Source organism: Gossypium hirsutum, chromosome A09 (assembly GCF_007990345.1).
Source record: "Gossypium hirsutum isolate 1008001.06 chromosome A09, Gossypium_hirsutum_v2.1, whole genome shotgun sequence".
In the NCBI taxonomy this organism is placed as follows: Eukaryota; Viridiplantae; Streptophyta; class Magnoliopsida; order Malvales; family Malvaceae; genus Gossypium; species Gossypium hirsutum.
Window position 1 is genome coordinate 5,436,805 of NC_053432.1, and position 24,849 is coordinate 5,461,653.

Sequence of the window (24,849 nt, forward strand, 5' to 3'; positions counted from 1 at the left end):
CTGTTATGGACAGATGTACCAAAAGAGAATGATCGCGACCCATGACAAGAAGGTACGACCAAGAGAATTCCATGAAGGAGAACTCGTGCTGAGAAAGATTCTCCCAATACAAAAAGATCTGCGAGGGAAATGGGCACCAAATTGGGAAGGTTCGTACGTCGTAAAGAAGGCATTCTCGGGCGGAGCTTTGATTCTCACCGAGATGGATGGGAAGGAGTTACCGAATCTAGTGAACTCAGATGCTGTAAAGAAATATTATGCTTGAAGAAAATGAAAATCAAGATGAAAACCCGAAAAGGGCATCTAAAAAAAAAGAGATCAAGGTGAAAACCCGAAAAGGGCGTCTTGATTAACACGAAAGATTAGGATGAAAACCCGAAAGGGCGTCCTAATGAAACAAACACTGGGCTTAACGAGCAAGGCGTTTTGAACAGTGGGTCAAATAGCGAGACTACAGTATTTGAAGCATTTTAAAAGCTCGAAATCTTCTGCACAATAAGACGTGCTTGAAAAGATTCTTGATTAAGAACGTGGAAGAGTTCATGAGCTGAATATCTAGAGCATTTGTATCCGTTGAATGCAATCCCCTTCCTCTTTATGATACTTTTTACTATTCTTGTTTAACTTTTTTTGTTTGTTACCTTTGAAATAAATAAATGTGAAGTACCCTTTTTGTCCCTACCTGACTATTTTCACGCATCGCATTATGTGGTTTAGGGAATTATTATGTATTTGGGCCCGGGTCATTTATAAAGTAAATGGGTTAGGGGTTTTGGGTTTAATTTGTAAATGTTTAACATCGGGCCCGGGCAATTTGGGCTTATACAGTAACAAATATTGGGAAAAAAAAGTAAATTAATTTTTTTTTTGGAACTAACTAAAAAAATTAATTAAACCTTTTAAAATCTAAAAATTATTAAAAAAATCAGAAATACCTTGAGTGAGAGAAAATAATAGCACAAAATATGGAAAATTTTAAAATCTAGTCTTTGAAGATTGAAGTACAAGCCCTCTGCCATTTGTAGATTAGATTTTCTTATGATTATACACAAAATCCCAAACGTGTTCAGGGTAGAAACTGTAAATGAAGACATTAGTGGATTTTGCGTGGGTCATGGGCTTTCTGATGGCAAGCCGTAATGGAAAACCTTCACTTCCAAACTAATCAACTTGTTTTAATTGTTTTTTATATCACATCAATGTTAAAAAGCCACATTTGGTATAATAATACTATACAAAAATTATAAAAAATTCAAATTTATTTAAAAAAAATAGAAAATTCTATATAACAATACTAAAAAATATAAAACTTCAATATGTTGTTGTTGAAGAATTAATATGTATGAGAAATAATTATCATTCAAATAAAAAATAGGTCAAAAAAAAAGTATCATTACATGGTTCCTCAATATTTCTCGAAGCCAAATTAGTAATATCTTCCAAGTCGAGTTTTATGCTCTTGAAGAGCATCCAGGACTATTATAGAAGCTTGTGAAATCGACTTTGATATCAAATTTTTAACCAAAAAAAATATATACCCCAAAATTTTTAACAAATTATATTCTTAATTTTTTTTCTTTTCTTATAACAAAAAAAGCAATCTTAAGGAAAGAAGAGGTAAAAAATAGAGAACCAATAATTTTGCTTAATGTTTTTATTTTTTCAATGTTATTTTAAATAATGAGTATTGAATATTTCTAGACAAATAATACAAAGATAAATTTTGGAGGGTTTAAAAAAAATTTCCCCCATTTTCTTTCACTTTATTTATTTTTAATTTTTATTTACTTTTATATAATTTTTAATTTTTAGAGTTTTCCAAGTTTTTAAAAAGAAATTCAAATTTTTATTATTTCAAATATAATCAAGATTAAATTGATAGAAAGTATGAAATTTGAAGACTAAATTGTTGTTTTACCAACTAAAAAAGTCACTTTATAATTGGGTGAAAAAAACAATTTCGAAAATGTTAGTAATAAAATAATAATTTCTTGTCCCCTTATGGTTTAAAATTCTGTTCTAACCCCAAAAATCTAGATGAGATTTAATTTAGCCCCTGATTTAAAGCCAAATTTTTAATTGTAATTCTAAAAATAAAATTAAGATTTAATTCTAAAAAAAATAATGATTGAAAGAAAAAACTAAATCATTTAGATCTTATTTTTAGTCAATTAACTTTTTAATCATGTTTGATAATCTATAATAATAATAATAAATCAAGTTATAGAATTTTTTTCAAGTATGAAAAATGACAAGTATATCACTTAATGTAGAATCTTTTATCTTATTTTATTTCTTTTCACATTATCTTTTAAATATTTTACCTTTAAAATTTTAAAAATTTCATTTATTTCAAAAATTTTACATGTTTATTTTACGGTCCATGTTCTGATTTCATAAATACCCCTTTAAATAATGTTGTCTCTAAAATTAAACCTAAACAATATTGTCTCTAAGATTAAACCTACATTCTCTCTTGAGAGTATAGTGTGCTAAAATCAACACTAGTGTAAGAATAATATGCATGCTTAAATCAACGTTAACTTACTCGGTGGAGAGTGTAATATGTTGACTTACTTTGGAGAAATTCTGAATATGGTTAATGGTTTCTATCTAGTTTCGAGGAATGCTGCTTGTGAGGACAATAATGGTTTGCACGTGGGTCATAGGCTTCTCATGGCAACCCGTAACGACTGGGCTCAAACTTCTTTTTCTAAGCAATACACTTGGTTAAATTCACTTCCATCTTCATTTTTATTCAAACACCAATTTCTTGGCTAGTGTTCCATCACCTTTTTCTAATTTTAATTTTTCCCTTTCAATTTCTTTAAAACAAAAACTAATCTCATTAAAATTGAAAATAAAAATTCATTAATTCATTCTATAAATAGGATTATATAATTTGGGAAAAAGAAAAAGAATTAACAAACACTCGTCGGCGGTGAAGGACAAGTTCCAACAACACGACAAAGGCTTTAGCCTCAACATCAACAGAACATTATGGCTCGCTAATAATCGGCTTTATCACAACTCAAGTGTAACAAATATGAAGATATTGCAAGCAACTATAACGATAGGAAATCAGCTCCAAATAGTCTAAAGTGGCAGGCAAAATCGATAAAAGAACCGAGCATCTACCAAACTAGAGAGGACAATGAAAAAACCCTCCCTAAAATCACTTCTAAAAGCAAGACTAAAAAACATGTACAAGACAAGAAAAACTTTTAAAAATGAAGACATATTAAGCAATGGAAAATAACAAAAAAAAACTTAAGATAACACGGGTCCAATGCAACTTGCAAAATATTTGTTATTCTAAAATACTCTCAAAATAAAAACAAATTAAGAAGCTGATGAAAAGCCATTATTCGAGTATCTACAGTCAACACACATTCCAAAAGAAACAGTTGGTGGCCAGTGGAGGTTCATCGGCGATAAGTGCCGTTATTTATCCATCACAGCTTATGAAAACAACGAAGATACCTACAAAAAAAAACTTTACCTTATTTAAATACATAAAAAAATTGATTTAATTTTATTGGGTATATATTAATTTCAAAGTCTTTAGTAACAAATTATTAGGAAAAAAAGAAGAAGCCTGTTGGAAGTAAATTTGGGATGATGTTTACCAAGGTTGACAGCATGAAACTCTTTGGTTTTGCTGATGACAGTGATTGGGCAGGATCGATAGATGACATGAAAAGCACCTCAGGGTATCTGTTTACCCTTGGTTCAGCAATTTTTTGCTAGAGTTCAAAGAAGCAAACTATTGTTGCTCAATCAACAGTTGAAGCAGAATATGTAGCAGCTCAGTTAACCAAGCAACTTGGTTAAGGAAGATCATGGCAGATATGAACTTGCATTAAAGAGAAGCAACATAGATCAGATGTGACAACCAATCTGCTGTTGCAATTGCAAAGAATCCAGTGTTTCATGGGAAAACAAAACATTTTAAGATCAAGTTTTATTTTGTTAGGGGAATGGAACAATCTCAAGAAATCAGACTGGTTCATTGCAGTTCTGAAGATCAGTTAGCAGATATCTTGACAAAGCCTCTTTGCGTGTCAAGGTTCAAGAATTTGAGAGCCAAGTTGGGAGTTTGCAGCATGGAAGTCAAGGAGGAGTGTTAGAAGTTGGCTTACATGCAGCCCTTGAGATCGAGCCATGAAGTTAGCAGCTAAAGCACATGCAGCTGTCATTTTGATATTTTGATGATGTCTTGTTTTAGTTACAATTGAACTAAGTTTGTAATGAATTTGTTGTAATTTGGTGCTGATAGATTTGATAAATCAGCTTAACCAAGTCTGCAAGTAATGTTTTATAAGTTTCAAGACATTGTTAGTCGAGTTAGGTGTGTTTAAGTAACACTTTCTGTATTTTGACAAGTTAATTACTTCATATATGTAATGTTTTACTTTTCAAATTATCAATGAATCATTTTTCATTGAATTTTCTTCTTGTTTCTGCTTCAAATTAAGCTTTCTTTTCTTGTTCTTCTAGCCCGAGTTTCTTGTTTGTTCAGCAAGTCACTATTGCTTAAAGCTTAAGACTTTGCTGTAATTACTTTGTTTCAAGTCACAACTCCAACAATATGTTATGTTTTTCTTTGTTGAAATGAAGCATCTAAGAAGGTGATAAAATGCGATGCTTTTTTATTTTACTAGTACCACTCCATAAAGTGATGTAAGATTGGACCAACCAATTTGTTTGTTGTTATATCTAAACTCACAAGATTTTTCAAATTTCCAGCAACTGTTGGCATAGGACCTGTAATTATATCATAAAGGAGTATATCATATAATATTCAACTTTATGTAATATATATACATGCTATATTATCAAAATATTTTTTCAAATTGATTTCTAAATTTAGTAATGCGTTGAAATCATATATTCCCGTTCGACAATAAAAGTTAGTAATTCCACATTCTATCATATCTCTTAATTATTTACAATTGATGCCCTGAAAAAACTTGTAGAACAACTAAAAACCATGTCCATAAGAGATCAATCGACCATTGTTGACTTGAAAGTTCAAAGTCTTTGCTAGTCTTTATCTAACATTTACCTACATGTTTATATCAATGGGTCTAGAAATAGCAATGCTTGACAAAACATTTTCTTATATTGTTTTTTTCTATCACACCAACGTTAAAGGTTGTAATTGATTTCTTGAAACTCAATTAGTAATATTCTCTAGTCGAGTTTCATGCTTTTGAAGAACATCCAAAATCAATATTGCAAATACTTGAAAAATCCACTCTTATATTATTTTTAGAAAAATATTACTAAATATTCACTTTTATATAATTTTTAATTTTTTTAATTTTTTAAGTTTTTAAAAAGAATTCCCTTTTTTATTATTTTAAATATAATCATGATCAAATTGATAGCAATCATAAAATCTTACGTCTAAATTATTATTATACAAACTAAAATAACCAAACTTTAAAAATAACTCAACTTGTCCCCTTATGGTTTAAAATTTTGTTCTAACCCCTTGATCTAAAACCAAACTTTTAATTTTAATTTTAATTCTAAAACCAAATTAAGATTTAACTTTGCCATTGTTTGACAATCAATTGAAAAAAACTAAATCATCTAAAATTTAATATTGTTATTCACTTAATTTTTAAAGCATGTTCGATAAAAAAATAAATTATAGAATTTGTTTCAATAATGAAGTAAGAAAAATGATAAATAGATAAAGAGTTACTTATCACTTAATGTAGAATCTTTTATTTTATTTTATTTCTTTTAACATTATCTTTTGAATATTTTACCTTTAAACTTCAAAATTTTCATTTATCTCACAAATTCTACATGTCTGTTTTGCAGTCCATGTTCGGAGTTCATGAACACCCCTTTCAACAATATTGTCTCTAAGATTGAGCAAATATTCTCTTTTAAAAGTATAATGTGTCTTACAATTACACACAACACTTGTTGATATATACCAAACATGTTTTATGACTACTTAATTTTCTAATGCTTAAATAACATTTTTTGGTATATGTGAAACTCATTTTCTACTAACTACTTAAATGAGAGTAATCAAATAAATTGATTTTGTGTAGATTGAAGCACAAAGTTAGAAGACTTAAATTCCATCAAGGGCTCCATGTTAGAAGTGCGAGCATAATATGCATGCTTAAACCAACGTTGACTTACTTGGTGGAGAGTGTAATATGTTGACAATAATGGTTAATGGTTTCTATCAAGTTTCGAGGAATATTGCTTGTGAAGACAATAATGGCTTCCACGTGGGTCATAGGCTTCTCATGGCAATCCGTAACCACTGGGCTCAAACCAAATATACAAGGAAGACCTTGACTTCCTAAGCAATACACTTCGTTAAATTCACTTCCATCTTCATCTTTATTCAAACACCAATTTCTTGGTTAGTGTTCCATCACTTTTTTCCTTTCAATTTCTTTTTAAACAAAAGCTAAATTCATTAAAATTAAAAGAAAAAAAAATTAATTCATTCCATGAATAAGATCACAAAATTCGAGAAAAAAAAAAGAAACAACAAACACTTGTCAGCGGTGAAGGACAAGCTCCAACAACACGGCAAAAGCTTTAGCCTCAATATCAATAGAACATTATTACACACTGGCAATCGGCTTTATCACAACTCAAGCTCAACATATCTAGAGAGATTGCAAATAACTATCACAATAGGAAATCAGCCTCGGATGGTTTAAAGCAGCGGGCAGAATCGACAAAAGAACTGAGCATCTACCAAACTAAAGAGAATGATGACAAAACCCTCCCTAAAATCACTTCTAAAAGGAAGACTACATGAATAAGTAAGACTAAAAAACTTGTATAAGACAAGATAAAAACTTTCCAAAGTGAAGACTTATTAAACAATGGAAAAAATAAAAATTAACATAACATGGGTCTAAAACATCTTTTAAAATCATAATATGCATTATTAAACAAATGTTGATTTACTCGGTGGAGAAATTTTGAATATAGCTAATAGTTTCTATCTAGTTTCTAGGAATGCTGCTTGTAAAGACAACGATGGTTTCCGCATGGGTCATAGGGTTCTCATGCCAAGCCGTAACCACTGGGGTCAAACCAAAATATATACAAAGAACACACTTGATTAAATTGACTTCCATCTTAACACTAATTTCTTGGTTACTATTCCATCACTTTTTTCTAATTTTTATTTTTTTTCTTTCAGTTTATTTAAAAACAAAAACTAAACTCATTAAAATTGAAGAAAAAAATCTTTAATTTATTCGATGAATGAGATCATATCATTTGGGAAAAGGAAAAAAAAACAACAAACACTCGTCGGCAGTGAAAGATAAGCTCCAACAACACGATAACCTTAGTATCAATAGAACATTATGACACATTGACAATCGACTTTGTCACAACTCAAGCACAACATATTTTAAGTGATTGTAATCAACTATCATGGTAGGAAAGCAGCATCAGATGGTCCAAATTGGTGGGCAAAATCGACAAAAAGCCGAGCATCCACCAAACTAGAGAGGATGACGATAAAATAATCCCTAAAAGGACTTGTAAAAGTAAGACTAAATGTGTAAGCAAGAATAAAAACTTGTACAAGACAAGACAAAAACATTCAAAAGTAAAGACTTATTAAACAATGGAAAACAAACAACAAAAAAATAAAACTTAAGACAACACAGGTCCAAAGCGACTCATGGAAAAATTTATTTTTCTGAAACACTCTCAAAACATATACAAATTAAGAAGCAGATGGAGAGCCATCATTCAAATATCTACAATTAATCCACTTGCCAAAAGAAACTGTTAGTGGCCGGTAGAGGTTCAGCGACGACAAACATCTTCACCTGTCCATCACAACTTGTGAAGGTAGTGAAGATACCCACAAAACAGATCTACAAATTGAAAAGAGAGAAGGCACATTGAGTGAATGAGGAGAAAAAAGAAACAATAGGTTGGTGGGAGGAAGAAAAAGGTGGGTGGTAACTAGCTCGAAAACTTGCACCATTTGTTGGAAAAATCTGGTTTAGGAAAATAGTTTTCAGTCATAGTGAAAAATTAAAATTTTGAAAACGAAGTCACTATATGATATTTATAGCAATAAACTTTTCTTGAAAAGTACCTATGCTTTGAGTGAGATGGATCTATATCCAGGGGCGAAGCCAGAACAAAATTTTAGAGGGGGCTGGATAAAATTTTAATTTTTTATAGTTTATATCTTTATAATTTGTAAAGGATTAAATAGAATTTTTATAATTTTAGGGGGGGCCAAAGTACAATTTTACCTTGGCTAATTTAAAAATTTTAAAAAATTTTAAAGGCCAAAAGAGCAATTTTACATTTTAGTGGGGGCGGGGGCCCATGCCAGACCACTGGCTTCGCCCCTGTCTATATCGTTCTTGACTTTCAATCGAAATACCTTCTCCACTATTCTTGTAACACCTCGCCCGACCCGATTGCTAGGTCCAAGCTATAGGATGTCACATCCATTGTTGGAGCAACTACCATCAAATAAATCATTCAAACATTCATTCACATTATAAAAACTTTCATATTACGATATATAATCAATTTCGAGCCTTAATCAAACTTATGAAAGCTTTTTTGTTGGCCCGAGCATGAAATAGGACAAAATTCCAAAGTTTCAAAACTTTAATATCAACGTCATGATGTCATCACTTCCATGTCGTGACATCGCCAAATAGTTTGTCACGTCACAACATCAGAACAGTCGACGTTGCGACGTCATATATTGTCGATCAACGTTGCAAAGAGGAAGTATAGTCTTTGGGAGGAAGATTCTATTTTTGGCAAAATTTGAGCCATTTGATACCTATTTCGAGCTTTGTCCAAACTTACCTATCTTGTGCACAAATGCTCAACTTTACCTACACCAAAACATCCCAAACACATACTAAAACAATCCATTTGACCATTTCAATTCATTCAACCCAATATATCCTCAATTTATTGTTGAAATACTTGTCCTTTAGGGCTGTGGATCATTATTGCTTGCAACCGTAGAACTTCTGTAACAGCTCAGTTTTAGCTAAGTTGAAACAGTAGTTTTGGGACCACAAATTCAAGGTCATAAATTATTTTAATATTATTTTTGGTGTTTACAGCATGTTAATTGCTATGTGTGAAAGTTTCGTGAAATAATTTTAACGTTTGAATGCGTAATTACGAAAAAGGACCTAATCTCGTAAAGTGTAAAAGTTGCATACTATTTGTTAAAGTGCCTAATAGCTATGAAGTATTAAATTAAAGGTCCTTACATGTAAATTATACCATTAATTTTAATGGTGGATAATGATGGACATTAGTTGGTGAAATAAGTCATGGGCAAAATGGTCAATTGTGTGTAATAGTTAATAAAATAAAACAAAAATCAAATTTAGCTTCATGTTCACGGTGGTCTGTCGAAAATAAGAAAAAGAAAGACTCGATTGTTACATTTGAAGCATTCGGCCTTAGTACTTGTGCATGTAAGTGTTTTCTAACTCGATTTTTGATAATTTTTACATTTTTGTGATCGTTGCTTTGAGTACTATCTAGCCCATGTCTTAATTTTTGAATGTGTTCATGATTTTGTGAAATGCCATTGATGAGTGTTGAGCTCTTGAATGTTTAATGTTGAAATATGAAAGCTTGTTAAAAGTTAAATTATGTTTGTAAAGTGATTTTTGACATGTCAAAAATGGATTAAATTGTGAATTATACTATTTGAGTGGTTAAAAGGTGAAATAAACAAAAGTTTTGGACTGCTATGAAGCTATATGAAATTCGGCTAGCATGAAATTAGAATGAAATTGTGTAATTTTGTAATTACTCCACCATCCTGTTTCCCTCAAGGCTTTTGCCTCTGCTGCCAGCCATTGAGAATCATCGTTTGATGCTCTTATAATTCCACTAGTGATTACAATTATAGAGAGTAAAAAGAAGGTAGGGATACAAGTTTAAGGGTAGGATTTCATAGCTATGAAGTTGAGGGCTGAAGCTGCACTCCAATTCTCAAACATTAACTTATTTATATACATATAAAACTGATTTAATTTGATTGGATATATATATATATATATTAATTTCAAAGTCTCTAGTAATAAATTATTGGGAAAAAAACTGCTACTCTAAATTAGAAACTTTTAAAACTAACAAGGTAAAAGGGTAAAAAGAAATTTAGTACTAAATTAAAAAAAAAATTAATCAAGTCCTTTAAATTCTAAAAATTATAAAAAAAATATCATAAAAATTATAATTTTAAAAAATTGTAGAATTTTTAAAATGATATTTTTATTAAAAAATAACTATACCAACTCAATAAATGAGTAGGGGTCATTATTTTTTAGATCTTATAATTATTAGATTTTAATGGATCGATATTATTTTTTTAATAAAAAATTAATAGTTTTAAAAATTTTATGATTTTGTAACTATGTGGTTAAATCAGGCTTTGGTGTTTTGTATGAGCTACCAAGCTGAAGTTAAATATATGGTTTTAAATAGGGTTCGATATATTTCCAGTTTTGAAATTAAAGTCAGCAATACGTTACTTCTATATTTTAACTCGGATCACACGTTTATAAATAGACATTTGAAACCATGTGTCTTAATTATTTATAATTGATGCCTTGAAAAATACTAGTTGTGGCCCTAAACAAAAATCAAAAACAAAAACAAAAATAAAAATAAGTCCAAAGTCCAAGTTACAACACCAATTCAATTTACAAATGAATAGAAAAATAAATTACAAGCCTAAATGAAAAGGAAGGTCAATGGCCCAAAACATTTAAAAACTTTCAAGGGTTTCTGGTGCCGTTGCCCTTTTGCCACATCAACGCTCTTCATCCCGAGGCCTGACACCCTTTTTGCCGCTGTTTCACCAAAGTAGCAAAAGGTCCACCTTTCTCTCCTCCATTGACTAAGCGCCAGACCTGCAAAAGGATCAAAGGACAGAAACCATACGCAGAGACAGTAGCAAAAAGACAGAGTAGAAACAATAGAAAATACATAGAAAAACCAAAAATCTAATGTATTATTTTACTATAAAAGCCACCACAATCAATATAATTTTGGAGGGGAAGAAATATAAAAAAAACTCACAATAGTTTTTAAGAAAGGTATTTTTTCTTTTATATATTTTTTTTTCTTAAACATATCGTGTGTGTGTGTGTATATATATATATATATAAAATACAAAAACCTTTACCTTCACTGCCTTTGCTGGAGACTTCTTTGGCTTGGAAGGTGGCTGGACTCGTGGTGGTTCGCTGAAAACCTCATTGGGGTGACCGAAAATCGAAAGGTTTCTTAAATTTTCTAGGGTTTTGGCATTTTGTTTCAAATCAAGTTTTAAGAAAAGGGGGTTAAAGGGTTTTAAAAAAGAGATTTTAAAAGGTGAAGGTTAAAAAGACTTTTTTTTTCTCTCTTTGGCCACCGGAGGCAACGACTGTCGTTGCTGATGACTGGTGGCCCACGGCGGGCTCACGACGACTCCATGGCCAGACTTGGGGCGTGTTTCAAAGAAAAAAAACGAAGAAAAAGAATTTTTTTAAAACACAGTTGGAATGATTTTTTTTGAAATTGTTGACTTTAATAGCCCCTTAAAACGGTGCTATTTTGGGACTGGCCTCAGATGCCTAAAACGGCGTCGTTTTGACCGACCTGGGCCGACTCGAGACCCAATCAGCACGGATGGGATCCGCGTGGTTTTAAGCAAAATGGGTTATTTTCTGCTTTAATCCTTCCACATTTTTTATACTTTTCAATCTAGCCCTATCCATGTTTTATGTATTTAAAATTTTGCCACATAATTTTATTTTTGTTTAATTTCGGTCCATTATAAAACGGCGCACTCTGAGGACTGGGAATAATTTCCCATCTAGTCCCTGCACCTTTGCGTGCGTTTTATTTTAGCCCTTCAATCTGCCATTTCCTTTCTTTTTTTAAAATCTATACCTAAATTTCGTCTAAATTACAATTTAATCCTTAGCTGTTTAATTTCTAACCCTTGATATATTTTATATGTTATGTTTATTTATTTATTATCTTATATTCTTTATATACATATTAAAATTTGTAATGTTTATATTTTCTTTATTTAAATACTTGTTGTTTGTATTATTCTATTCTTAAAGATTATTACATTTTTCCATTCGCATATTATTATTATTATTATTATTATTATTATTATTATTATTATAAATTTAATGTTGTAACGTTGTCAACTGTAATGTTTTAGTGTTTGAAAATAGTAGTTGTTGGAGCTTATAATATAGGTACAAGTCAATCTGTACCGATACAGTTCAGAAGCATCAATACTTTCTTTAGGGTTTCACAATTTTGCTTATTGTCCTAGTTGTACCGATACAATTAAATTAGGGTATTAATATTTCTTTTTAAGCTTGTATAAAATGAGTTTAAAATACTTTAAATATTTTAGTATTGGATAAAAATATTTAGATAAGCTAAAACACATTTAAAACATATTTTTAGACATTTTTACAGGTCTTTGAAATGCTTTGAAAATATTTGATAAAATTTCTAATCATATTTTCATCAAATGATTTAGGAAATATAAATAAAAATTCAATTTAAATATTATTATATTAAAAGCTTGGGACATCAAAACTAAAAAAAGAAATCATTAATCAGTAAATTTGAGTTTAAATGAGTCTAAAATCAGTAAATAAATTTTATTTAATCCCACCTTAATTTGGTGTTCAAATTTGCAAATTAAAAAAAATAAAAAACCAATTTTGAAAGCAAAAAAAAAAAATCAGTTTGACCCCTTAAGATTTAAAATTCTGTTCCAACCCCTACAATCTAGATGTGATTCAATTTAAACCAGGATTTAGAACCAAACTTTTAATTTTAATTCTAAAATTAAATTAAAATTGAACTTATTTCTAAAATTATATTAAAATGTGGATTCTGTTTAAAGAAGTCATTTAAACCATATTCAATAAAATCAAAACCTAAAAAGAATTGAAAACAATGGAAATTAAATAAATTTTTTATTTAATGTAAATTAAGATAGTTGATATGAGAATTAAAATTGTTTTTATAATGTAATTCATTTTGTGATTTGATTATTTTAATCAAATAAGTACTCTGTTGTGGAGAAGGTAATTAATTAAATTCAATTAAGTTTTGACTTCAAGATTCATCAACTGAGCTAAGTTTATTATATTTAATTTTATTATTAATTAAAAAAGAAATATTTTAACTAAAGTTGAAGATTAATCTTGATTGTTGTAATTATTAAAAGTCATGTCTTTGAACCCAAAATTTTAAACATTTTGTAGGAAAACAAGAAAGCAACTATGAATAACAATGAGGGGCCTTGGCGAAGATTAATTCTACTTGTCACTTCAAATTATTTTTTTATTTGTGATTTTCATCGCTCATAAACATCTCATGATTCTTAAGCTCAATCAATGATATTTCATGAAGAGGCATTGCAACTGGGGAATTGATGTGTAGGAATTCTTGAGACACTAATTTCATTGTTGGTCGAGCTTTGGGTCTAGCTCGTAAGCATGCAAAAGCAATGACAGCAATAAAAGCGATGTCTCCTGCCATTTTTCGACTTCTCGGGGTTCATAATCGAGGGTCCAAAATTTCATTTAGCATGAAATTTTGGACACGAGACGATGATGATGATAATGTTGACAATAATTCACCAGGATGCTTTCCCATCAATACTTCCAACGCTAGCACTCCAAAACTATAAACATCACATTTTTCGGTCACGATCAATGAATAAGCAAGTTCTGTAATTACAACAACAAAAATAATTAAATACATGTTAATTTATATTTTGTAATCAGCATGTATGTTTGCATTTGAATCCTCTAATCTAGAATTAATTTTTTTTTATTTATATTTGATATTTCTTCATTTGGTTTTTCCTACTTGTTTCCCTCGTTATTCTAATATGTAATTCGAAACAATAAGCAGCAGAAACTAAATAAAAAGGAAAAGAAGGGAGTGAAGCTGCAGAACCTGGGGCAATGTATCCATACGTCCCAACAATTACAGTTCGATTAGATGTATCAGGATTAAGAAGTCTTGCAGTCCCAAAGTCAGCAATAAAAGCTTCCATTTCAGAGTTCAACAAAATGTTATTGCTTGAGATGTCTCGATGAACAATTGGAGGGTTGCAATCATGATGCATGTAAGATAGAGCATGTGCGACACCTTTGACAATGTTCACTCTTTTGGTCCAATCCAATTCCACAGCTTCCTCATCAATGCTCAAGGCATAAAACAAGCTTCCCTTTTCCATATATTCATAAATCAAGAACATGCAACGGTTGTGGAGACAAAATCCGTGGAGCTTGACGATGTTCTTGTGTCGTATTTCTGTTAAAAACTTGATCTCATTTCGGAAACTTGTGTCGTAAGCCGGTTGCTCCGCTTCCAATCGGTGGAGGTTTTTTTAAGGCGACAACTTTGCCACTTGGTAAGACTGCTCTGTAAACACTGCCATAACCACCCGTTCCAATGCAATATTTGATATCAAAATCCTCTGTTGCTCTGATGATGTCTTCAAATGCAATCTTTCCATCAAAATTCCAAATACAAAATAAATCTCCATTTTTGGTTGGACTTGGATCATGTTTCAAAGCTTTAGGTCTATATCGTCGGCAAAGGGTGAATATCACCAATGCACAAGTTAGAGACAAAAAATAACAAAGTTGGAACTAGAATAGTAGTGACAGGCAGATTGCGGTTGACTTTGCTATTTCTTTCTCGATTTACAGTTGGGGATGAAGCGCAAGGAAGGAAGCCTTGAATGGAACCACATAAACCCTTATTATGGTAGAAAGTGACCGAATATGTTAACTGGCCCAGAGAGGAAGGGATGTGACCTGAAAGCCTATTGAAGGATAGATCCAATGCAACCAAATTCGTTAGTCTCCCAATTTCTTGTGGAATGGATCCATTAAGTTGGTTGTTTTGAAGGAACAACGAGACAAGATTGGTTAAGTAACTGACAGAAGATGGGATTGGACCAACAAGACTATTGAAGGATAGATCGAATGAAACCAAATTCCTTAGTCTCCCAATTTCTTGTGGAATGGATCCATTAAGTTGGTTCCTTTGAAGGAACAACGAGGCAAGATCGGCTAAGTAGATGACAGAAGATGGGATTGGACCAACAAGCATATTGGAGGATAGATCCAATGCAACCAATTTCCTTAGTCTCCCAATTTCTTGTGGAATGGATCCGTTAAGTTGGTTCCTTTGAAGGAACAAAGAGGCAAGATTGGTTAAGTAGCTGACAGAAGATGGGATTGGACCAACAGGCCTATTGGAGGATAGATCTAATGCAACCAAATTCTTTAGTCTCCCAATTTCTTGTGGAATGGATCCATTAAGTTTGTTGTTTTGAAGGTACAACGAGGCAAGATTGGTTAAGTTGCTGACAGAAGATGAGATTGGACCAACAAGCCTATTGGAGGATAGATCTAATGCAACCAAATTCCTTAGTCTCCAAATTTCTTGTGGAATGGATCCATTAAGTTTGTTGCTTTGAAGGTACAACGAGGCAAGATTGGTTAAGTTGCTGACAGAAGATGGGATTGGACCAACAAGCCAGTTGTTTGAGAGATCAAGATCAACCAATTGAGTGAGGTTTCCAATTGAAGAAGGTAACTTACCTGTAAGGCTATTCCATGACAAATTTAGAGAAACAAGGTTCTCCATCTTCTGAATTGCCTTGGGAATGGATTGAATATAATTATAAGAAACATCAAGCACTGCCAATTGAGTGAGGTTTCCAATTGAATAAGGTAACTCACCTAGAAGTTTATTCCAAGACAGGTTGAGGTACTTGAGCTTTGAAAGTTCTCCTATTTGAGGTGTTATGCTCCCATTCAGACCATGGCCACTAAGATCAATCTCGACGACACTTCCAGCATTGCATCGGATACCAGGCCACATACAATGGTCTTCAACTCTCCTATGATTACTCCACCACCCTGTTTTCATCAAGGCTTTTGCCTCTGCTGCCAGCCATTGAGAATCATCGTTTGTTGCTCTTGTAATTCCACCAGTCAATACAATTGTAGAGAGTAAAAAGAAGGTAGGGATAGAAGTGTAAAAGTAGGATTTCATAGCTATGAAGTTGAGGACTCCAATTCTCAAACATTAGCTTATTTAAATACATATAAAACTGATTCAATTTTATTGGATATATATTAATTTCAAAGTCTTTAGTAACAAATATTGGAAAAAAAAAGTAAATTAAAATTTTTTTGAAACTAACTGAAAAAATTAATTAAACCTTTTAAAATCTAAAAATTATTAAAAAATTCTTGAGTGAGAGAAAATTCTAGCACAAAATATGGAAAATTTTAAAATCTAGTCTTTGAAGATTGAAGTACAACCCCTCTGCCTGTTGTAGTTTAGATTTTCTTATGATTATACACAAAATCCCAAACGTGTTCAGAGTAGAAACTGTAAATAAAGACATTAGTGGTTTTTGCGTGGGTGATGGGCTTTCTGATGGCAAGCCGTAATGGAAGACCTTCACTTCCAAACTAATCAACTTGTTTTAATTGTTCTTTATATCACATCAATGTTAAAAAGCCACATTTGGTATAATAATACTATATAAAAAATTCAAATTTATTTTAAAAAATAAAAAATTATATAAACAATACTAAAAAAATATAAAAACTTCAATATGTTGTTGAATCAGTCAAATAAAAAATATATATGTCATTACATGTTTCCTTCATGTTTCTCGAAGTCAAATTAGTAATGTCTTCTAAGTTGAGTTTCATGTTCTTGAAGAACATTCATGACTGATATTACAGAAGCTTGTAAAATCGACTCTGATGGCAAATTTTTAACAAAAAACAAAAAAAAAACACCACAAAAAAATTTTTTTTAGACTCAACTCAAAATTTCAAATCATTTAATTTTTTTCAAAACCCAAATTGTAAAAAAAAAATTTATTTTTAATTTTATTTTTTTTTCTTATAAGAAAAAAAGCCATATTAAAGAAAGAAGAGGTAAAAAAAAGAGAACCAATAATTTTGCTTAATATTTTTATTTTTTCAATGTTATTTTAAATAATGAGTATTGAATATTTCTAGACAAATAATACAAAGATAAATTTTGGAGGGTTTAAAAAAAATTTCCCCCATTTTCTCTCACTTTATTTATTTTTTATTTTGATTTACTTTTATATAATTTTTAATTTTTAGAGTTTTCGAAGTTTTTGAAAAGAAATTCAAATTTTTATTATTTTAAATATAATCAAGATTAAATTGATAGAAAGTATGAAATTTGAAGACTAAGTTGTTGTTTTACCAACTAAAAAAGTCACTTTATAATTGGGTGAAAAAAGCAATTTCGAAAATGTTATAATAAAATTATAATTTCTTTTTAGTTAAGTGACCAAAATAATTTTTTTTATAATTTAATGATTAATAGTATAATTTACTAAAAAAAATTACCCCAACAATATCACTTCCAATCATCCCACTCACAAATTTAATACCGATTTTGAATTTAATCAAAACAAAATAAATTTATTCAATCCCACCTTAATTTGGTATTCACATTTGCAAATTAAAAAAAATAAAATATGAAAAAAAAATCAACTTGTCCCCTTATGGTTTAAAATTCTGTTCTAACCCCAAAAATCTAGATGAGGTTTAATTTAGCCCTGATTTAAAACCAAATTTTCAATTGTAATTCTAAAATGAAATTAAGATTTAATTCTAAAAAAAATAATGATTGAAACAAAAAACTAAATCATTTAGAAAATAGTCAATTAACTTTTTAATAATGTTTGATAATCTATAATAATAAAAAAATCAAATTATAGAATTTGTTTCAATAATAAAGTATGAAAAATGACAAGTATATCACTTAATGTAGAATCTTTTATCTTATTTTATTTCTTTTCACGTTATCTTTTAAATATTTTACTTTTAAAATTTCAAAAATTTCATTTATCTCAGAAGTTCTACATGTTTATTTTACAGTTCATGTTCAGATTTATGAAGGTCCCTTTAAACAATATTGTCTTTAAGATTAAACCTGCATTCTCTGTTAAGAGTATAATGTGCTAAAATCAACACCAGTGCAAGAAAAATATGCATGCTTAAATCAACGTTAACTTACTCGGTGGAGAGTGTAATATGTTGACTTACTTTGGAGAAATTCTGAATATGTTTAATGGTTTCTATCTAGTTTCGAGGAATGCTGCTTGTGAAGACAATAATGGTTTCCACGTGGGTCATAGGCTTCTCATGTCAATCCGTAACGACTGGGCTCAAACCAAATAGACAAGGAAGGCCTTGACTTCCTAAGCAATACACTTGCTTAAATGCACTTCCGTCTTCATCTTTATTCAAACACCAATTTCTAGTGTTCCATCACCTTTTTCTAATTTTAATTTTTCCCTTTCAATTTCTTTAAAGCGAAAACTAATCTAATTCATTCCATGAATAGGATCATATAATTCGGGAAAAAGAAAAAGAATCAGCAAACATAGTTCTAATTATTAAAAGTCATGTCTTTGAACCCAAAATTTTAAATATTTTGTACGAAAACAAGAAACCAACTATGAATAACAATGAAGTGCCTTGGCCAATGATAAGTCATATTTTATACATATTTTTATCCCATGCTTAGCACATTTTTGGATGAATTATCACTAGATTTGTAGAATTTGATGCCCCTAATCCTTTAATTTCATGTCTTATACTTAGGTGAGCATAGGAGAGTAAAAAGAGCAAGAAACGGGCCAAAAACGAGAAAATAGGCTAACGTGGGAAATCAACACGGCCTGGACTTCCTCACACGGGTAGACCACACGCCCGTGTCTATTTAACAGACTTTAACACGGCCTAAGCAACATACCACACGGGCGTGGCACACGACCGTGTCCCTGTCGAGCCCAAACCTAATTCTATTCGGAAAAGGGCACTTTTGAGGGTTAGAAGCATTCCAAAGCCTATATTAACACCCTAGGATAAGAGGAGAAAGGACACACAGAGTAGGAAGCAAGGAATTACTCGAAGAAAGCCGATTGATCCATCTTAGAAGCCGGATTCTCCTTCAAGACTGAAGATCTCCCTTCAATTTCCTTTAGGAGTTTTTGGGTTTTCTTTATGTTTTGTTATTATTATTCTTTTGAGATGTTTTCTTTTACAAATATGAACTAAATCCCCTAAATACCTAAGGAGGATGAAACCTAAGACGGATCTTATTATTACTTTCTGAATTATATGATAAATACTTGATTTGTTCTTAACTATGTGTTCTTAATTCTTACTTTAATATTCCAGGATATTAATTCAAGTATTGTTGTGCTTATTCAGAAGAGCAAAAGTCACTTTCTAAGAGTAGATCTAGCATAATTAAGCGGAGTTAATTGCACCCCTAGACATAGGGTGACATAAATCTGCTGGATTAGGGTCAAACCTAATAAGGGAATCCATAGATCAAGTTAATACACCACTAGGGGTTTTAATTAGAAAGAGATTTCAATTAATCAACCTAGGGTTAGACGTTGTTAGTCTCGAGAGAGATAATAATATAAAATAGGGATTTCTATGGATCAAGTCAAGTGAATAAATCGTCTAGTTCAGAGTCAAATAACAAGTGAAGTCTAGGTGGATTCTTCCTTGGGTACTGTCTAAATCAATCAGTTTTCCCAAAAGTATTTCCCTAATTTACTTTCTGTGCATTCTCAGTTTAGTTAATTAGCTTTAGTTTAAAAACAAACACCCTTATTCTTAGGCTAGATAATAAAAAGAAGGTTAATACTATTACTTTTAGTCCTTGTGGATATGATATTTCCGGTCTCACCACAACTATACTACTGTTCGATAGGTGCGCTTGCCTTAGTTGAATTTATAGTTAGTTTCGTGACCATCAGCCAAAATTTAATTCTACTTATCACTTTCCATTGGTTCCTATATTATTATATCAACTTCAAATTATTTATTTATTTGTGATTTTCATCACTCATAAACATCTCATGATTCTTAAGCTTGATCAATGATATTTCATGAAGAGGCATTGCAATTGGGGACTTGATGTGTAGGAATTCTTGAGACACTAATTTCATTGTTGGTCGAGCTTTGGGTCTAGCTCGTAAACATGCAAAAGTAATGATAGCAATAAAAGTGATGTCTCCTGCCATTTTTCGACTTTTCGGGGTTGATAATCGAGGGTCCAAAATTTCATTTAGCATGAAATTTTGGACACGAGACAATGATGATGATAGTGTTGACAATAATTCACTAGGATGCTTTCCCATCAATACTTCCAACGCTAGCACTCCAAAACTATAAACATCACATTTTTCGGTCACGACCAACGAATAAGCAAGTTCTGTAGTTTCAAAAACAAAAATAATTAAATACATGTTAATTTATATTTTGTAATCAACATGTATGTTTGCATTTGAATTCTCCAATCTAGAATTTATTTTTTTATTTATATTTGATATTTCTTAATTTGGCTTTTCCTACTTGTTTCCCTCATTGTTCTAATATGTAATTCGAAACAAATAAGCAGCAGAAACTAAATGAAAAGGAAAAGAAGAGAGTGAAGGTGTAGAACCTGGGGCAATATATCCATTCGTCCCAACAATTACAGTTCGATTAGATGAATCAGGATCAAGAAGTCTTGCAGTCCCAAAGTCAACAATAAAAGCTTCCAATTCAAAGTTCCACAAAATGTTATTACTTGAGATGTCTCGATGAACAATTGGAGGGGTGCAATCATGATGCATGTAAGATAGAGCATGTGCGACACCTTTGACAATGTTCACTCTTTTTGTCCAATCCAATTCCATAGGTTCCTCATCAATGCTCAGGGCATAAAACAAGCTTCCCTTTTCCATATATTCATAAATCAAGAACATGCAACGGTTGTGGAGACAAAATCCGTGTAGCTTGACGATGTTCTTGTGTTATATTTCTGTTAAAAACTTTATCTCATTTCAGAAACTTGTGTCGTAAGCCGGTTGCTCCGCTTCCAATCGGTGGAGTTTTTTTAAGGCAACAACTTTGCCACTTGGTAAGACTGCTCTGTAAACACTGTCATAACCACCCGTTCCAATGTAATATTGATATCAAAATCCTCTGTTGCTCTGATGATTCTTCAAATGCAATCTTTTCATCAAAATTCCAAATACAAAATAAATCTCCATTTTTGGTTGGACTTGGATCATGTTTCAAAGCTTTAGCTCTATATCGTCGCCAAAGGGTGAATATCACCAATGCAAAAGTTGAGATAAAAAATAACAAAGTTGGAACTGGAATAGTAGTGACAGGCAGATTGCGCTGTACTTTGCTATTTCTTTCTCAATTTACAGTTGGGGATAAAATGCAAAGAAGGAAGCCTTGAATGGAACCACATAAATCCTTATTATGGTAGAGAGAGACCGATTTTGAGAACTGGCCCAGAGAGGATGGGATGTGACCTGAAAGCCTATTGAAAGATAGATCCAATGCAACCAAATTCGTTAGTCTCCCAATCTCTTGTGGAACGGATCCATTAAGTTTGTTGCATTGAAGGAGCAACGAGGTAAGATCGGTTAAGTAGCTGACAAAAGATGGGATTGGACCAACAAGACTATTAGAGGATAGATCCAATTCAACCAAATTCCTTAGTCTTCTAATTTCATTTGGAATGCATCCATTAAGTTTGTTGCTTTGAAGGAACAGCGAGGCAAGATTGGTTAAGTTGCTGACAGAAGATGGGATTGGACCAACAAGCCTACTGTAGGATAGATCGAATGCAACCAAATTCCTTAGTCTATAGATCAAATGCAACCAAATTCTTTAGTCTCCCAATTTCTTGTGGGATGGATCCATTAGTTGGTTGCTTTGAAGGTACAACGAGGCATGATTAGTTAAGTTGCTGATAGAAGATGGGATTGGACCAACAAGACTATTGGAGGATAGATCCAGAGCAACCAAATTCTTTAGGCTCCCAATTTCTTGTGGAATGGATCCATTAAGTTGGTTGCTTTGAAGGAACAACGAGGCAAGATTGGTTAAGTTGCTGACAGAAGATGGGATTGGACCAATAAGCCTATTGTAGGATAGATCGAATGCAACCAAATTCCTTAATCTACCAATTTCTTGTGGAATAGATCCATTAAGTTTGTTGCTTTAAAGGTACAACGAGGCAAGATTGGTTAAGTTGCTGACAGAAGATGGGATTGGACCAACAAGACTGTTGTTTGAGAGATCAAGATCAACCATACTCTCTAGGTTTCCAATATTTGGTGGAATAGGACCACGGAGGTAGCAGTATCTGAGATGGAGAGTCATTAGCTTTTTAAGGTTGCATATTTCGGGAGGAATGTTGTCCAATAGATTTAAGTCCAGAATCAAGTGGGTGAGATTGGTCAAAAGAACTATAGCTGAAGGTGTATGAAGAATAAGGTTTCTTGTCAAATTTAGAGAAACAAGATTCTCCATCTTTAAGCTTTGAAAGGGCTCCTATTTGAGGTGTTATGCCCCCATTCAAACCATGGCCACTAAGATCAATCTCGATGACACTTCCAGCATTGCATCGGATACCAGGCCACATACAATGGTCTCCAACTCTCCTATGATTACTCCACCACCCTGTTTTCATCAAGGCTTTTGCCTCCGTTGCCAACCATTGAGAATCATCGTTTGTTGCTCTTGTACTTGTACTAGTGATTACAATTATAGAGAGTAAAAAGAAGGTAGAGCTACAACTGTAAGAGTAGGATTTCATATCTATTACGTTGAGGACTCCAAAACTCATATTTAACTACATATAAAACTGATTTAAATTTATTGGATATATATATATATTAATTTCAGAGTCTCTAGTAACAAATTATTGGGAAAACAAACCTACTCTTTTTTATAGGGATTAAATTAGAAAATTTTGAAATTAATAAAATTAAAGAGTAAAAAAGTTTTTACTAACAAATTTAAAAAATCAATTAAGCTCTTTTAAAATTTAAAAATTATTAAAAAATCATAATATTTTCAATTTTTTTAAAAATTTGTAGAATTTTTAACGTTATACATTTTTAAAAAAAATAACTATACTAACATGATAAAAGAGTAGATGTCAATTTAAAAAAAAATTATAACCATTAAACTTTAATAGAATAGTATTGTTATTTTTTAATAAAAAATTAATACTTTTAAAAAATTTATAAATTTGTAACTATGTGGTTAAATCATACTAGATGTTTTGTATGAGCTACCAAGTTGAGGTTAAATATATGGATTTAAATAAGGTTCGGTGTTCTTCCAATTTTGCAGTTAAAATTAGTAATACGTTACTTTTGCATTTAACTCGGATCACACATTTATAAATTGACATTTAAAACGGGCGTTTTACTAAAAAAAGCCCTTTTTTAAAGTTAATTATAGAATTGGACCCTTTTTTTGGTTATTTACCGGACTAGACCATTTTCCCCGAAAACGCGTTTACGTCAGCGCGTTTTTAGAGTACGTGTCAGGAAAGCGCTTCCCTGGGGAAGCGTTTTTGTCAATGTCAGCAAAAAACGCTTCCTGGAGGGCTCGCTTTGCTGACGTGGACAAAAACACTCCCCCAGGGAAGCGTTTTGTCTGTGCACCGGTAAAAAATTTGACCGTTGGCTTCCAACGGTCCAAAAAAAAAACTATAAACCCCCCCCCCCAAAATCATTTTTCACACAAATCTCTCACAATTTCTAAAATTCTATCAAAATTCCTTTCCCTTCATTTATTTTTTACACAATTCTCTTATAATTCTCAACATTCTTTCAATATTCCCTTCAAAAATCTATCAAATTTCATTGAAATTTTCTCAAAATTCTATCAAATTTCTACAAAAATTCTAACAATTTTATTTGTTTAAAATTTTTTTGAATTTAATTTTTTAAATAAAAAAATTTGATTGTGTTAGCAATGGCCGAAAAATTAATCCGTCTCGATAATAAGCACATCTCCATTGATCAAATGACAATGGTAAGTGATAATTTTAAATTTTCAATACTATTCGATTTTTTCTTAATTTACGCAAATTTAATTAAATTTGCAATACTATTTGATATTTTTTTCATTTATGCAATTATAATTAAAATTTCAATACTACTTGATTTTTTTTTCATTTATGATGTTTGCATTAATTAATTTATGCAATTTTAATTAATTTTTGTTTTATAAATTTTTATAATAGTCTGTAGATCGGATGTTGCAATGCTACATCCGTAATATGCCTGGTCCTCCATCGCCGTTGATCGAGAATTATTTGCGGGAAGCGAGATTTTGGCACGTGGCCACGATAGGCCGGGGGTGCAAGTTGGACCCGAAACTAATCAGTGCGTTGGTAGAGAGGTGGAGACCCGAGACGCACACTTTTCATCTTCCATGTGGAGAGTGTACTATCACTCTGGAAGACGTGCATTTGCAATTGGGATTGCCGGTGGATGGGTACGCAGTCACCGAGTCCGCATCATCTACTGATTGGGGAGCCATATGCTACAAGCTTTTGGGTGCTATACCTGATAAAATTAACGGAGGTCGGATCGAGATGGGCTAGTTACGAGACACATTCCCGAAGTCGGATAATGATTCGACTGAACTCGAAAGAATACGATATGCTTGTGCATACATTCTTGAGATGATTGGATGTTATTTGATGCTGGACTTATCACGAAACCTCGTACATCTGAGATGACTATTGAAACTCGTAGATTTTAGAGCAGCTGGCGAATTGAGTTGGAGGTCTGTCGTGTTGGCAACATTGTACAAGGAAATGTTCGGGGCGACGCCACCGAACAAAGCCAAAATAAGAGGTTGCTTATCACTACTGCAATCATGGGCACGGTTTCAT

At 31.8% G+C, this 24,849-nt stretch overlaps 2 protein-coding genes and 1 pseudogene across 2 annotated transcripts; all 3 read right to left on the minus strand.

Moving 5' to 3' along the window:
- Positions 1–13,326: 13,326 nt before the first annotated feature.
- On the minus strand, positions 13,327–16,458 carry LOC121206488 (probable leucine-rich repeat receptor-like protein kinase At1g35710; annotated as a pseudogene).
- A 3,514-nt stretch (positions 16,459–19,972) lies between these two features.
- On the minus strand, positions 19,973–20,875 carry LOC107898260 (MDIS1-interacting receptor like kinase 2-like). The gene is made up of 2 exons (XM_016823785.2): positions 20,593–20,875; positions 19,973–20,361 (listed from the first exon to the last, which is right to left on the minus strand). Exons 1-2 carry the CDS (start codon positions 20,873–20,875, stop codon positions 19,973–19,975), a joined length of 672 nt encoding a protein of 223 aa, XP_016679274.2.
- Positions 20,876–21,338: 463 nt separating this feature from the next.
- LOC107898259 (probable leucine-rich repeat receptor-like protein kinase At1g35710) lies at positions 21,339–22,718 on the minus strand. Its single transcript, XM_016823784.2, has 3 exons — positions 22,162–22,718; positions 21,874–22,071; positions 21,339–21,792 (listed from the first exon to the last, which is right to left on the minus strand). The coding sequence occupies exons 1-3, from the start codon at positions 22,461–22,463 to the stop codon at positions 21,339–21,341; spliced, it is 954 nt and encodes a 317-aa protein (XP_016679273.2). The 5' UTR covers positions 22,464–22,718.
- Between the last annotated feature and the right edge of the window lie 2,131 nt (positions 22,719–24,849).

Excerpts from the sequence above, each read along its gene's own strand:
- LOC107898260 (XM_016823785.2), bottom strand. The coding sequence starts at position 20,875 with ATGGAAAAGGGAAGCTTGTTTTATGCCCTGAGCATTGATGAGGAACCT. Across the intron at positions 20,362-20,592 it reads GAATGGATATATTGCCCCAG|AACTTGCTTATTCGTTGGTC; the intron begins GTTCTACACCTT and ends TTGAAACTACAG.
- LOC107898259 (XM_016823784.2), bottom strand. The coding sequence starts at position 22,463 with ATGGAGAATCTTGTTTCTCTAAATTTGACAAGAAACCTTATTCTTCAT. Across the intron at positions 22,072-22,161 it reads TTAACCAATCTTGCCTCGTT|GCTTATTGGTCCAATCCCAT; the intron begins GTACCTTTAAAG and ends ATCCTACAATAG. Across the intron at positions 21,793-21,873 it reads TTAACTAATCATGCCTCGTT|ACTAAGGAATTTGGTTGCAT; the intron begins GTACCTTCAAAG and ends TTTGATCTATAG.